General features: G+C 39.4%; 1 protein-coding gene across 1 annotated transcript in view; it reads right to left on the bottom strand.

The window, feature by feature from the left end:
- AASS (aminoadipate-semialdehyde synthase) overlaps positions 1 to 16516 on the bottom strand; it is a 54407-nt gene extending 37891 nt beyond the window's left edge. Inside the window, exons 1-4 of the mRNA XM_045564530.1 lie at positions 16455 to 16516; positions 8178 to 8402; positions 5677 to 5853; positions 2926 to 3010 (exon numbers count right to left, since the gene is read on the bottom strand). Of these exons, the coding sequence (XP_045420486.1) occupies positions 2926 to 3010; positions 5677 to 5853; positions 8178 to 8387 (472 nt within the window). The 5' untranslated portion in view covers positions 8388 to 8402; positions 16455 to 16516. The remainder of the gene's footprint in view (positions 1 to 2925; positions 3011 to 5676; positions 5854 to 8177; positions 8403 to 16454) is intronic.
- Positions 16517 to 17042: the final 526 nt, after the last annotated feature.

The following is a 17042-nucleotide window of genomic DNA, read 5'->3' as shown; positions in this document are numbered from 1 at the left end:
CTTTTATACGATTCACCCTCGGGATTCTATCCTGGGGTCTATGCTCTTCAATATCTACATTTTTTTCCTTAGGTAATTTCATCCAATTTCGTCCTAAATTTCAAGTACTGTCTGTATGTGGATGACCCCAAGTCTGTCTCTCCAACACAGATTTTGCTTTTGATTTCAAGACCTATCCAGCCACCTTACCTATGTCTCAATTTAGATGTTGTTCAGACAGCTAAAACTCAGCATGCCTATAGCACAGACCTCAGGATCTATTCTCTCCTTCTTCTTCTTAGGAATACAACTTTCCAACCAAACCCACCCTCCACCACACACACACATACCCCTACCAAGTTTTCTTTTATCTTTTTTCTGAAGTCAACTTTTAAAGAAATAATCTATATACAATAAAATGCACCAATTTATAGTGTACAGTTTGTTAATTTTTAATAAATGTACACAGCTGTGTTACTACCACCATGCTCAAGACAGAATATTTCCACCAACCCCTGGTTCCCAGATGACCTTTCTGTCTGTATAGATTAGATTCCCCTAGAGTTTCATTCATATAAATAAAACTATAAGCATATACAGTCATCCCTTGACATACACAGGGGATAGGTTCCAGGCCCTCCAGGTATACCAAAATCCCCAAATCCACACATACTCAAGTCCTGTAGTTGGCCCTGCAGAACCCACCTGTCTGAGGAGTTGACCCTTCTCCATACACGTGAGTTTTCCATCCCACGAATAAGTGGACCCACACAGTTCAAACCCGTGTCGTACAAGAATCAACTATATTCTTTTGTTGTGTGTCTGCTTTTACCTGGCATAATGTTTTTGAGACTCAAACATATTTTGTGTGTATCAGTAGTTGTTTCTTTTTATTGCTGAAGAGCTTTTTATTTTCCATTTTCTATTTACAATTTATTTATTTCTCTGTGGGATATTTGAGTTGTTTCCAGGCTATTATGAATAGAGCTGCTATAAAAAAATATTTGTATAAAATATTGCATTTCTCTTGATAAATGCCTATTAGTGAAATTCATTTTTCACTTTGACACTCAAGTTTTAATTTCTTCTTGAGGTGATTTTGATAACTTGTATTTTTCAAGAATTTGTCTGATTCACCAAGGTTGTCAAATTTATTGGTCTAATCATATTTCCATATATATATATCTTTTATTTTTTTTGGTTTTTTTTTTTGAGACTGAGTCTTGCTCTGCCACCTGGGCTAGAGTGCCATGGCATCAGCTTAGCTCACAGCAACCTCAAACTCCTGGGCTCAAGCAATCCTCCTGCCTCAGCCTCTCAAGTAGCTGAGACTACAGGCGTGTGCCACCAGGCCCGGCTAATTTTTTCTATTTTTAGTAGATACTCACTCTTGGTAGAATGGGGGTCTTGCTCTTGCTCAGGCTGGTCTCGAACTCCTGAGCTCAAATGACCCACCCGCCTTGGCCTCCCAGAGTGCTAGGATTACAGGCGTGAGCCACCGCGCCCGGCCCTGAACTGATTTCTATTCCTCAAAACTGTTCTTTCTCCCCTCTTTCCTTTGGGCTTTGCCCACTTGTATGCTCCTTCTTCCCTCTCTGCTTGAATAGTTCTTCAGATCTCATCTTCAAAGGCACTTTTCAAAGGAAGCTTCTCAATGGCCAAGTCCATTTAAATGCCCTTCTTCTAGCAATTAGCACTGACATTGTATTAAATATTTGTGTGTTTACTTGCCTGAATACTTCTCTAAAGATAAGAAGCACATTCTTTTCACAGATGTGGTGCTACTTCCGAATATGCTGACTTCTGAATAGATCAGCTTATTTCTGACGTATTAATTCTCACCAGAGAAACAAAACCTTCATGTGGGTGAGTCCTGAAAGGCCTTGGGAAGAATAGTCTTCAGAGGTCTCCCTATTACTCCTTCCACATTAAGGAATATAATCTTATGTTACTTTAATAGAACCAATTTGTGTGTTGGATGAGGAAAGGTATGAGGTGGGAGTTAGAATAAATATCAAAGAATTGGTTGTAAGTGAAAGCATTTTATGAGTCTCAAAATTTTGCTTAGATTTCTTTACTATTTCAGAACCAGGTGGATTAGGGTATAATAATAGGGTACAATTTATGGATTTCCTGAAATTGTTGATTTCTAAAAGTATATAATAGTTTAAATTTTTTTCCAACACATTTGAGTGAGAATTTTCTGAGTGAACGGTGAAAGACTGCTGTTTGTAAAAGTACCCTAGGATTCCAAATGATCTTATTTTTTATACAGCTAAATAATATGATACTACCAACCATATTTTTTGCTATGAGTTTAATCTCAAAGAGGCAGAGACAGACTGGTCAAGAGGAAACAGCAATGACAGAAACACTGAAACACAGTGAGGACTCTTCCACTTTTATACTACAAGGCCAAACGAAGAATGCCAAAATCACGACTTTCCTTATTAGACATTCAAGTAGTCTAATCCGATCCAGAGCTATGATGGACTATGGTGTCATTGGCTCAAAGGGCCAAAAATCAATCAGTTTTTCTGTAAACTCCAGCTCTTGTCCTTTCTGGACTGATCCTCTGTCGTTCCCGTCCCTGGTCCTTTTTGCCCTTTCTCTGTTTCCCTGTCTTCTAATTCCCAATATCTCATTACCAAACTCTCCTCTCCTTCTTTGCTGCCCAAAAGCAACTAACTACCTAAAAAGTCAGAGCCTGCTCCTAGTTGTTATCCTTCTTCTTGCTCTCTTTTTTTGAATTTTTTAATAAACTATATTTTAACAATTTATCTCATCTTCATTCTGCTGATATTCCTTACCCTTCAGCATACTGCCATTTCTATTTTTGTCAATGGAAACAAACACGCCTAGCCCCTTGATACAGAAGAGAAAACACACAGTTATTCTCCAGGCAAGTATAGAAAGTGCGTCACATAGAAACTGTGGGGTACCTACCTGCCACGCCGGCCCACTGTCCGAATGCCACCACCCGTACACCTCTATGATCCACCATTTTCTCATAATCAATAAGTCGAATTTCCTGAAGAAAAGATAAAAAAAAAAAATTCCCAACTAGACCCATTAAGCTTAATTTCAATGAGTAAACCGTATATATGAGCACATTTTTTCCCCTTAAATACATCTTGACTTGCTAACATAAGTTAGCATCAGGTGTACTATGAAATATTTAGAAAATGCCAGCTTACAAATCAATCGTTAAGTTTGTAATTAGAGACGAAAGAATGGGAATGGTCCTAGCAGGTGCGAAACACCCCTTGATGGCAGGCAATGAAATATTAAATGTAGGATTTTCTTTAACTTTTTGCTCCCCATCCACCCACCCAGCACCATCTACAAATATATCTACAGCCCCACTCATTCTCACATCCTTCCTTCTGGCTCAAAGAAAACAGATCCCTTCTGAGACTAATCCCTGTCAGCTAGATCCCAGCTTTTCTCATGTCCTCCAAGACCACTCTCCTATAACTACAACCTCTTCCCTGCATCATCCCTCTTTACATTGCTTCTCAGCCATTCTAAATCCATTCTAAATACACCGGGGGCTCCTCTGCCTTAAGAATAATAACACTCGCTCTCAAGTTCAAACACAAGTGCCCCTCTCTCTCTTTCTTTCCCTCTTTCTCTCTCTCTCTTTCTCTCCTTACCTCCCTCCCTCTCTTTTCTCCCCTCCTCCTCTCTTTTTCTCTCTCTATCCTTTTACATGTAAGCTTCATTTTAAAATTAGCAACTGTTGCCTGCATTTCTCTTTTTTCCTTAGAAACCTTTCCTCTCTCGGGAAAGTCTTATTAATCCACTCTTAAAACCTATTGATAGATTGTAATTATATAATATTTTAAACAGTTGTTTTATTTCCTCAAAGATCATGTGATTTTTACCATGTTCATAAATTTAAGAATGTTTAACATTCATCCAGCTTCAAGTAATTAGTTACAAAATGCTGCCCAAAAGCAGCTCTGTCGGGTCTGTTTTTATTAATTTTCTTGTAATGAAAAAAGTTCATATAACAAAAAAAAATGTTTCTAAAGTACTTTTAAATACTTTATTTGCTTAAAGCAGCACATTCTTCTTATAATATTATTTCCATTAATTACTTTTGAATCTGTTCTTCAGAAACACTGCAAATTAACTACCACCCAGGTCTGTTGTGTTTTGAATTAATTGGAAAGTTTTTCTATACTCCTATATAAAATTTATTTTCTTCCATTGCTTTTAGTGTTTGTGTGTTTAGCACTGTCCTCTGTGCTAGTCTGAGATTGTAGTTTCTAATGCTTTAACATCCTTACCCCAGGAGGTGGACCTTAGACTTCTTTATCTTATCTATACTTACTCCCTGCTTTCATCCAGTCTCATGGCTTTAGATGCCATCTAAGTCTCTGACAACTACAAAATCCATGTCAGGAGGAGCTGCCCTCCTAAGCTTCAGACCCATACAATAGCCCATTTGGCTTATCCCCTTCAATGATTAAGCTTGGCAGTCTCTAAACTCAACCCTTGATTTTCCCATCTAAGCCCACTCCTCTTGCAGTAACACCATCTCAATTGATGGCAACTCCTGCAAGTAACTCAAGGCAAAACCTGGAGTAATCCCTGACTCCCTTCCTTTTCTCGTGTTTCACCTTTACTTCATCAGTGAATCCACAGGCCACCATCATTTGTGACCTAGAGTCTAGGCTAGCCTAGCCTAACAGTCTTATCAGTTTTGCTCTCTTTTTCCCACCGCCAATGATTATCGGCATATTAGAGAAAATAGGCATTTTGGAACACGATCTATTCTAACCCACCACTCACAAAGACCCTCAGGCCTTTGCACCACTATTCTTTCTACCTGACCCTTCCCAGATGGAGATGACTTAGACCTTCACCTTCTTCAAATTGTTGCTCACACACCACCTCCACAGTGAGGCCCTCCCTGACCACCCTATTTAAAATAGCATCATCACCTCCCAGTACCCACCACTCGTTTTCTCCTCCAATATTATATTTATTTCCATCACACATATTGCCAAGTGGCATATGAGATGTCTTATTTACTAATCATCTGTCTCCTCCCACTAAAATGTAAGCTTGTGAAGACAGGGATAATTTGCCGTTTTTCTTTCATTTCAGTGAACAGTGTCCAACACATTGTAAGCATTCAATAAATATTTGTTGAATGAATATCCTGTATTTTGAACAGCTGATAGTTTTTCTGTAGGTTTTATATCTCAAAAAATACACTTTTCCATTATGAATGTTAATAAATATAACTAATCCAGTTCTGGCAGCAAAGAGCTGTGCAACCTAGTCAAGTCACTTAACCTCTCTGAGCCCCAGCAGAAATATAGCATGGTAGATTATATAACTCCTGAGGTTCTTTTCAGCCTTAAAATTCTATTTGGTAGGATCTGGCCAATTGCCCTTATGAATTGGTAACCATTTAGAGAAAAAGCTTTTATCATTCTTTCCATTTTGGAATATAATATATTTATTTCCTCTTATTAAAAACTCCAAGCCTGCACAGCAGAGGAGCTCTAAAGAACAGCAGAACTACTCAAGCACTAACTCACAGATCACCTTCCCTATTGAGATGAATGACATGGTGTATTTCCTAGAAAGTGAAAGAAAACCAAAACTCTACTTGAGACTTAAAAGTAAAAACACATTATTTTTCTATATTAATATTTATGAATATTGATCACTAATTACCTTTTTTAGAATCTCATCCAACAACCCCATATTGGCCTCCTGAGCTTTTATTGTATGAGAGAAAAATGCATAAGTCTTCCTGGACATTAATTTTTCCTCTGGAGGCCTTTTAACTCCCAAAATTAGACAAGCTTCAGAAATATCCTCCTGAAGAATGCCACCAGCTTTGACATATTCCTGAAAATGTAATTTTGGTTAAAGATTATTATTACCCTGATTTGTGATATTCATATTTTCTCTAATAAAAAGTATAGCAAATAAAAAGCACTGCCTTTTGAAAGAATAAAATCTATATGAATTAAAACAAATAATAGAACAACTGCTTCTAACATCTGTACTTGTTGGCTAAAGATAAATCTATCATTCTCAACTCTCACAGCAAAATAAATATAAAAATTCAGCACTCATATTTAGAAACAGTCTATAGTTTGATCTTATCCACTAGGACATGTGATTTAACCTACTTGTGAAATGTATATTTTTACCAACAATACACTGAAATATTAAATATCAAATTGTAATTTATTATTCACATTTTTAAAAGACATATCTCCAACATTTATTTTTCATTGTTTTGGTCCAATTAGTATTTATTAGCGTTCTAATCTGGACAGTGGACTGTGCTAGAGATGAGATGAGAGGACACAAAGAAAGACTGTCAAGATCTCTCCTGCAAAGGAGCTCATACTATGCAGTAAAAGGAAGTTAGGTTCACGGTAAAGGAGGCTGAATTTGAAAGACTATTATGATCAACAGACTCCCAGTGATATACTAGTTTAATGAAGATCGAGGTAATTCCCAGGTGGGATGATCAAAGAGAGGTGTATTCTAAAAGCATAAAAAGCTTCAAAGAAATATTAAACTTCATTTAATGGACTTATTGTTAGGAATAATAGTAGTATTGTGATTCTGAAACCATTTAACATGTATTATAGGATAAAGCAAAAAATATGTGTAAATGTTATAAGACTTGAGATCTTTACCATTGCAAACAGTTGCAAAAGCAAAATTTTAATGGTAAAAAATCTGCGACGTTAAATTTTAATCAGAAATGTCAGTGCTAACAACTCAGGATTAAATAATATATATGTATATATGTGCATACCTTCTTTTGTGTATTTCTAAGCTCTGTCCACTAAAAAGGCCCTAGAGCAACAGTATCACAGTAACAGTAAAGATGCTTAACACTGCCTAGCTGATCCTGGTTTCTACATACTAAAAGAAATCAAGGCTCTTTGGTGAAACAGTTATTTCCAGCTGTGGGGCAGGAAAAGCATAAGGTAAGGTCAGGACAATTTGTTTTTCCAGGAAACATAAAAGCTCAAAGATAAATGGACTCATGCCCAAAGGACAGAGGAGACCCTTGGAAGGGACTTTTGTTAACCAAATTTAGGATAATTAGGACATTACAAAGAATAGTGGTTAATGGATTGAATGAAAGATGTCCAGGCTTCTATAATGATACTCAAAAGAGCAAAAGATAAAGCAGCATGTCGCAACACTGAATTACAGAATTCACAGTTTGATAAACAGTTCAATTCACTGTAACAGAATAGTTCACAACTCATCTTTTAAGTCATATTTTCAGATTCATCTTGTCAATATGTACATGTATATGTACAGTCCTCACAATAAGGCTTTAAATGCAATAGTAAGGTCTTTAAAGTAATCATGCTGCAACACTGAATTACAGAGTTCACAATTTGATAAACAGTTCAATTCACTGTAATAAAACAGTTCACAATTCAAAAAGTGGGGGATGGGGAAGAGAAGGGAGAAATAATGAAAAGTCTCCTTTCTAAAGAAGAACGCCAGCAAATAAACTTAGGAGGAGTGATGAAAGCAGAAAATCATCACTTTCCAAGCCTCCATGTAAAAACCGATTCAGGCAAAGATTAACAATGGATGGTAACATCATTAGTTTAAAAGTTCTTGAGGAAGGCCTGGTGCAGTGGCTCATGCCTATAATCCTAGCACTCTGGGAGGCCAGGGTGGGAGGATCACTTGGGGTCAGGAGTTCGAGACCAGCCTCAGCAAGAGCGAGACCCCTGTCTCCACTAAAAATAAAAGTTCTTGAGGAACAAGAATATCACCCCACAGATGACTCATTAATTAGAAAGAGTACTGTAAGCTTTTTGTAAAGAGTAAACAGAATGATGAATGTAAAGGGCTTCTCCAAGTGGCTGGCAAGGTACACTCTCATGAATAAAATCTACTCAAAGCAGCATTCTCTGGGCACAAGATTGGTGTCTTGTCTCTCTGGTCTCAGAACCAGAGCTGCATGTGAAGGAGAGAATTACGGAAAAACACAGTCTTCTAAACACAGGCCCTTTATGCCTCAGCTGGAGAAAATACAGCCTAGGGTGAAAATCATACTTTTAACCAAAGCAAAGAAATTAAATTGACACCAGCAAACATCTTGTTTTCATTCAGATGCTCCTTAATTTTTATATACAAGTTCATTTTATTCTCACATATTTTTAAAAATGGGAAATATTCACCTTATCATGAATGGCGCGCCGATTCGAAGGCTGTATCAAGACCTTGTATCCCAGATTGGTGATGCCTTTGATGTGCTTGGGGGCCAGAGGGGCCCTCCTCTCCCAGGCGTTCACATCCTCCCGCCGGAGGGCCACCACAGCCTTGTGGTGAAGACCCTGGGAGAGGCTGACCCCCAGCCTGCCCAGTTTGGTCCTAGGTACTCGCAGCATCTTGGCACCTGGTGACTGTAAAGACAACGTAAAGAGCAAAACAACAAAAGACGGGAGGACTGACAGATCATTCTGGTCTCCTTAGAAATCTGCTGTAAAATACAACCAGCTCAAATGATAACAAGTCACAAAAGAGAGAAGAAGGGAGGAGAAAACTGGATACAAAGTCTTCCTTTACCCACACAAACCCAAGTTGCCAAAAACAAGGTTATTTAACTATACAATTTAAAACATATAGGCCAACTTAGGTGACACTAACCAAAAACTGCCAAGCCAAAATAGCTTTTTAAATATGTGTTTTATCAAACATCTATTCGGCACAAAAGTTTTACACAAGTTGATCTACAATGCAAATCCAGGAAGATAAGAAAAAGCAGGGCTCCCAGACTGATCCCAATTTTGATGGCATGAAGTTTGAAATCCTTATAACAGTATACAAGACTCTTCACAAGTTAGTGCCAACATCTTTCCAGCTTCATTTCTGACCATTCCCTAAACAAGTGCTAGTCAGTGTGTTTTGCAATCCAGTGTCAGTGAACTGATTTTTTTTTTTTACTGATCCACGATGACGATGACATGTGTACAGAAATAGGAAGTAAACATTTCGAAACCATCCTATCACATGACCGTTTTTCTAGTAATTTGTCGTTACTGACGTTTACTAAAGTATTGATTCTTGACAGATGGAAATGAAGAAAACTAAACAAACAAACCTATTCTTTCACCACAGGTGTCAGAAGTTTAAGCAGCGTGGCCCTAAATCACACTGCTCCCACCTTAGACCCTCAGCCCCACCCTTGCTGTTCCCCTCCGTTGCTCTAAACATGCCAGACCCCCTTCCTGGGTTTCGTCTCCACACCACATCCTCCTGCCATTACATTAAATCCCAACCTGCCTCAACTAGTGTTCTAACTGCCATTCCAGATTGCATAATGCTACTCATTTAGTTAATCAAGAAATATTTACAAAAGGCTTACTACATACCCTGTACAGAGTAAATTTTATATAAATTTTTAAAGCATAAATATCCAGGTTTAGCAGTATTCTTTCTTCAAATGGTTACATATATTTTGTAGCCAAATACCATTTCAAATGATAATTTGCTGGATCATTTGGTTGCTAAAACTTGGTTTTCTGTGTAAGGTTGGAAGCAAAATATAGAAATTTCCTACCCATTACTGCTAGCATACAGCAAAACTTTCATGAAACATATTTCTGTTACATCAGACTGCAATCTCTAAAGAGCACCTCCCTTATAGATGGGGAAGGTTTGCCCAAAGAATTAACCATGCAAGTACATTTCCTGGAACAAACAACTAGTTGATACCGAGATGATAAATTTCTAGGACACCTCACAGCAGAGCCAGGGAACAAAGAGCAAAGAGTCCGGATGTGAAAGCTTTAGGAAGAAGAGGGCCAAGAAGAGAAAAAGATGCACACATCAAGAAAAATTGTCAATGACTAGGAGTTCAGACTTTCTGGCCAAAATATAGATGCCAAAATAAATGATCAACATTTCAGTAAAGGACTGGTTATATACTGCATCTAATTTTTAAATGTATTCATGTAGTTTTGTTTTTAAAAGAGACTACATCAAACCCAAGCCCAAGCCCATAACATTCAGTCTTTCCCAAACAAAAGAAAAACTGCAATGTCCCATAGAACTTAAATCCCTTAGTTTCTAAATAAAATCAGTTCCAAAGACAGTGATTCCTTTGAACATGCACGTATGTTCAGAAATGGTCCCATCTTCCCACCAGGGGCTGTATTTCTTGAACTCATAGGTGACTACATGATCCTGTATCTTCTATTCTGAATCACAATTCTTGACCCTAACATAAGGGAATTTGTGCAGATAATTTAATCCCTCCCCTCAGCCCAAGCTTGATTTATAACCACAGCCATTCTTCACTCAGTGACAACCTCTCCTCCTTCCTCCCACCTTCTTTGTCTGGGGTGGAGGTGAGGGAAGCAGGAAAGACAGACAGACATACACACACACACACACATACACACACTTACACTTGTAATACACACATATATGTTTGCAAAGACAGATTATCTTGGGGGACTAGGAAAAAAGACGTAATGGCAAGGACTGAACTTCTGGGATTCATTTGGGAAGCTACTTTCACTTTCACTTTTTGTGTGGAATTCTTAAATCATAATTTCTGTAACTTTCTTTTTTAAAAAAACAAAGATAACAATAGTTACTATTGATTGAACAATATATGCCAATAACTTGGCTGAGCACTTTACAAACACTGTCCTATTTCCTCCTTGCAAAAATCTTATTAAGTAGGTACTTATCCCCGTTTTACAGATAAGAAACTGAACTGGGATCTGATTGGATCTGCTGCTTTTAAGCAGAAGCAGGATTCCTAGGTTAATGTTTAACACTCGGGATTTTCTCTTCTTTGCCAAAGCCTAGAGATCCACACCACGCAGATCTGCACATGCCGTTACTCCAGCCAGCTCTTGCTTCAGAAAGAAATCAGATCCAGATGGCATCGATTTCAACAGTTACAGTAAATTACCCACATAGCTCATGGTGCCTCTCTTGACCCCTTTTCCTGTGTCGCACTGGAAATTTTTCCTGAGTATCTGCCAAGATAAATTCTAGATTTCTGGGTGCTTAGGGGAAAAAAAGTTTGATTATAGCAGGTATAACTGCTAGTAACCGCTTGAACCTTGAAACTTGGTCTCAGCATAGAAATTTCAAGACCCTCGTTCATTTGCTTCTAAGATCATAGAAGAGTAGGTAATGGTGAGGACTTCTGAATTGCACTGCAGGTGTCTAGTTCATTGAAATGCCCAGGTGGGCTGTTCTGGCTTTTCCTGTCCTGAATTTTGTGTTCTTTTTCAAGGATATCAGGAAGCAAATTCAATGTACATTTTTGGCAATGCCTTCAATGAAGCAAGGAAGAAAGATCCTGACTTACTCACTGGCTCCAGTGAAGCTACTGACAGTGGCAGGTGCTGATAACAGCCTGTAGCACGAGCAAGGAGAACGTAGAAAAGGAGGAGGAGGAGAGGGGAAGAAGAGGAAAGAGCTAGAAATAACGAGGAGGAAGATAGAGAAAGAGAGGTGTCACATTGGCAGGGATGAGGAACAAGACCCCCTGACAAATTCTAACAGTCTTCCCTTTGACACATGAAGGTCAATGTTTCAAACATAAAAACGAAATTTAAAAGATTTATTCTGTATGTTTTTATAAAACAAGAATGCCACTAAGGTATGTATATATTTTTACTTACCTAGGATTGATCAGAAATTTGAAATGTCTCTAAAAGTCATGGGAGTATTATACTGAATTGCAGAGAAATACACCCTTATCTGTGGTGACAAATTCCAAGCCCCCAGTGGATGGCTGAAACCCCAGATAGGTTTGCACAAATAGTCCCAAACCCTATGTATGCTGTCTTTTCCTATACATACCTACCTATGACTAAAGTTAAAAATTAGGCACAGTAAGGGATTAGCAACAATAATTCATAATAAAGTTGAACAATTATAACAATACACTGTAAAAAAAGTTTTGTGAATGTGGAATGTCTCTCTCTCTCTCTCTCTCTCAATATCTTATTACACTGTAATAAATGTGCCTGAATGTTTTTTGTATTTTCTAATCTTTTCAAGAGAAATAGGGAGGAAAATGATCATTAAAGAGAGACAGCAACAGAGACAGAGAGACAGGCAAATCGGCAGAGAGACAGTTTGGCGTTCCATACATATCCTACCATTTTCTTTCAGTGACCATGAACTAGTCCAAAGTCATTGAGTGCATTATCATCCTAAATCACAAGAAGGAACCAAAGCAGATTTTGTGAGGTGTATTTATAAAAGATTATATCTAAGGAAAAGCCATCCTGAGTACAAAGGATCTTATACGTGGTTAGGAAGGTACTTTTAGATAGTAAGCAGTGTGGTCTTTTGTAAAATTACATATATTAATCATTGAAATTATTAATAAAATAAAACCCAGAACATTTCTTGATAGAGTTATCAAATTAAAATCTTTTGCCTATTGATTATGGGCACTTTTGATTCTCTTTCTTTAATTCGAAAAATATGTTGGGAGTACTCAAACTGTGGGCAGGATAATGTTAGGTACTTGGTAAAGATATAAAGAAGTAGAAATTCAGTCCCTACACATTTTCATGGGGTCCTACAGGAGCAGGATGAGGTAGTTTTACCTAACTAAATGATACCAGTCAATGTCTGGTGATGAACTAGCAATTACTGATTATAACTGAATAGTGGAGTCAGAATGGGCCTGATAGAAGATAATTAAACTCCAATATCACAAATGAGAATAGTGAGGTTCATAGAAATAAGGGATTTTTCATGTTTTATAAAGAGCATTTTCTAAGCCTCTATGGATAAATCATAATAATACAGTTTGTTTTTCCAACTGGCATAACTTTTGAAATGTAACTCAGTTAAGGTTTTTCTCTGCTACTGTTTAGGTAGTACTTATGCCATAAAATGATTTATTTGATTTGTGCAGTTTTCATAAGAGAAGTAGATGGATGAAGAGAGCTGAGGTTTTCACTGAGCTTTTTGTTCTTCCATCAAATATCAAAAATCCTTTTAGTATCTTTCCATAGCATCAAACCCCATCAGAACACTTTTAAAACCTACAAATGACCTACCTAACCAGAACAACGCACAAGCAAACAACAGAGCTTAAGAATGAAAAGGACTAGGCAAGGCTCCTCTTAATTTCTGTCACTTCTTTTGGGACATGTATAAGGAGTTCACATTCATTATTGAATAAATTAAGGCCCAATGTTCCATCTGTATTCTCCACAGTCAAGAATATGCTCTTTGTCCATCTGTTTTATATCTCCAAAATAATTCCACTACAACGTAACTCATTCAAATGGAAACTATCAAACCACATGGGGATATTTCCCAATGCCAAATTGTTTATAATAAGAAGGCATACATTTTGATTAAATATGGAGAGACTAAGAATGGGGTAATGTCTTGAGATGAAGAAAATAAGTTAATGGATGAAGAGTGCAAATTATTTATATTTCTCTTTTCAGCTAATTAAAAAAAAGATGCAAGTGTATTTAAAAAACCAGTTTCCCAGGAAGCCCCGGTATTCGTAAATAAGCATGGGCAAGTCCGTGGCTATGAGTCTTGGCCTACACTAGATATTTGGTATCCAGACCATAATAGTCCTGGAGAAGTTCAAAAGAGTTCCAGAATTAACAGAGCACCTGGTGATAGCCCAGAACTAATCCAAATCCCTCCCAACTGCAAGGCTTGCTAGAACTAGGCTTGGGCTTGCAGCAGCCCTGGCCTCCATACTTTCACTTCCTGTTGTGTCGGTGGTACATTCTTTTAATGCTTCCATATTAAGCCCTTTATAAAAAAGAAAAATGGGACTGGGGGGGGTCTATTAGTGTTAATCAATCTAGTCTGAGATATTTATATTTTCTCCAGCCCATCAGCTACTCAGTCATCCAAAAATATACGACCCATTACTCTCTTAGTCTCAAGATCACAATTTTAGCTTCACCTAGATAGAAGACACACCTAGTTCTGAATTGGAGTATACTTCAAAATGCTTATCTGCTTACTTGTCTGTCTCTTTGCTATACTGTAAATGGGTATGAATTGTGTTTTATTCATCTCTGTATTCTCAGTGACTGGCACATAGGGAAATCTCAATAAGAAGAAATGAATAAATAAGTGAGCAAATTTAAATAAACATTATAAAGACCTGTGCAGCAGAGCAAATAAAATAGATACGTGAATAAGAACAGAAACTCACTCCCCCCCCAAAAAATATGATCCAATTCTCTGCCAAGATCTCATAGACCAATGAATGTTATGAAATATAGTATAGTGTAGTGGGAAAACCCGGACGTGGGAGCTGGGACATAACTAACTAGCTGTAGGGTTCCTTCTCTTGACCTCAGTTTCTTTATCCAGACTAGAATGTAATACTTAAGTCCCTTTCAGCTCTAATATTTTGATTCTGTGAAGCATAGTAATGACTGGGCACTGTGGATTTCAAAAACATTAGAATTTTAGAACATAAATAGGCACTCTGACTTATAAACATCTGGCTAAAGTACACTAAACAGGGAAACAAACACCAAAAACACTATGGAAGAAAGCTGGACATTCACCTGAGCTACCTGCATTCACTGCACAGACCAGGAGCCAAGAGCTTACAACAGAAAACGGGTACCTCAAGGGAATACTGGCTCCTCTCTCCACATGCCGCCTAGGTTCCTCAGCACCTGAGCTTACCCTGTGACCTTGGTTCGTAACTTAACCACTCTGTGCCTCATCTGAAAAATGGGAGTCTTGTTAACATCTACCTCTCAGGGCTGTTGTGAAGTTTAATTCAGCTAATATGCATAACATGCATTATGCTAATGCATTACCTCACATGCCATAAACACCCAATGAAAGTTAAGAAAAGAAAACCTGCCTATTCCTCAAATGTGAGCAAAGCTCTCCCACTACCAGAAGACAAACCTTCCCTTCCTCTTTGTCACACTGTCGTAAGGCCTTCAGAATGGCTCCATATTAATTCCCCCTTACATTTTTCTGGAAAAAAAAAAAAATTGAAGCCCTGTAAGCCCTCTCTTCAGCTTCATCCTTTAGACATGGATATTCAAGATAAATAAATTACCATTTTGACATTGTATTCCATCAAATCTGAAACACATTGTCTCACATCTTAGCATCTCTAAAATAGGGATGTATCTGACAATTGATGGTATCTTCAATTCAATGAATAGGGTAATAATGGTTTTGGTTATTTTCCATTCCAAATGTATAACGTTTCCATGATTTCATGAATTGTATAGAATTTTTTGTGGCCTCAACTAGAAAACTTACCACTGTTTGTAATGTTATTTCTATGAGACAATTAATAAAAGAAAAATGATAAATGAGGACTACTTACAAACCCAAAACCATTTCCAAAATCCTGAACCAAGGCCTGTTAATGCTTGAAGGACTAGTTAGGAAAAATTTCTAAATACAAATAAATCAAATTAAAGTTCTGATCACACAGTCACCAATAACAAATAAATTGGCTTCAGTTTTTGTCCACCTAATTCAGAACGGCCACCAGGTTACATAGCCAGAAGGTCACATAGCCCTAGGTCCAGTCATCTTCATGGGAAAAAAGGGGAGGGAAGTGCAAGTAGCAAAATACACAAACTCATTTATCATTACGTTTTTTAAATAAAGTATTGGAAAGCCACTAAGTCAATGACCATTCCGTCCTGTGTATAGCTACATCAGCTAATATGCATAACATGCATTATGCTACGTAGACCTTCCTCACATTCCAGTAACTGATGACCCAAAACATCCTTGTTGAAGTTACTGAACTCCCCGCCCCCCACACACCCCCAAAATGCAGTATTTGAAAACCACATGTTTTCTGGCAGTTGTCAGCCCCACTCAGTCAAGCAGGGCAGGTAGCAAACGGCCTCTACCCGCGCCCCACCCCAACTCCCGCAGGGTCTCAGTTCAGAAAACCCCGCGCCCGACTTTCTCACGGCTCCCACCTCGGGAAGAGGACGCACGAGGCGCCGCAGCCTGCTGGGGGGCTGTGTCTGGGATAGAATGGCCAGCGCCGCACAGGGTGAGAAGTTTGCAACCGCAGTTTGGCTAAACCGAGCCGGGGGAGGGGCGTGGGGAGAAGTAGTCCCCGCGATCTCCATCAACCTCCCCTCCCCAAATGAGGAAGGAGCCCAAGCATTAGCAAAGTCTTCGTTCTGCAACTTCAACATCAATCCTTTATTCCCCAGCAACCGCTCCCAGCACCCGCCAAAAAAAGAAGAGGAATCCGAATTCCCTGCCTATTCAGAAGCACTGGAGCCGCGCCGACCGCCCTCCCTCCCTCGCGGGGACACGCGCGGAGCTCAGGCCCGGCGGGGAGGCCCCGTGCTCGCCACCCGCCCTCGCTCGGTCGGGCCACGGCCGTCAGCCGAGCCCCCCGGGGTCGCCCCGCCGCCCGCTATTCCCGGCGGACAGCTGAGGGCCGGCACATCTGCTCGGCGCTCCCGGGGCTCCCTCCTCACCTAGTCCGCTCCGGGCGCCGACTCGTCCCCCGCCGCCCACGCAGGGTCCTGGCAGAAATCGGGATGCGGGGCCGGCCGGGAAGGAGGTGTTTGCTCAACTTCTGAGGACGCCACGCCCCTTCCTCCCGCAGCCAATCAGCGGCCGCCCTGAGGGAACAACCTTCTTCTCCGCCAATCGGCGGCGCTGCCAGGTGCTACGTCATGCCCTGCCCCTGCTCCTCCCTGAAAAGCCTTCTGCCTTTCTAATCTCTGACCTGCGCCCTTAACCCGGGTTCTCACGTCCTCGCCCAAACGAGCATTGACTGGATTTGTAACTGTCCGCCGCAGAAGGCAGGCGGTGACGTAGAAGGACGAAAATAGGGCGCTACACGCTAAATAAATGTGCGCGTGTCTCCTGGAAAAAAAAATGTTGCAAGAACATGTACCTCGCGTTTGTTTAGTGATACACGCTTTTCAAAGCATTGCATGGCCATGTGACGAGTCTATGAAGCCAGATGACAGTTCTAAGAACGGTTTCAGAATCCAGCTGGCTGAGAATCTAAGAAATTAAATGCAGTGTGCCCACATTCACTGCATAGCCAGAGTCGG

The sequence above is a fragment of the Lemur catta genome, chromosome 11 (genome assembly GCF_020740605.2).
Source record: "Lemur catta isolate mLemCat1 chromosome 11, mLemCat1.pri, whole genome shotgun sequence".
NCBI classification, from domain to species: Eukaryota; Metazoa; Chordata; class Mammalia; order Primates; family Lemuridae; genus Lemur; species Lemur catta.
This window is presented reverse-complemented; position numbering and strand designations above follow the sequence as displayed.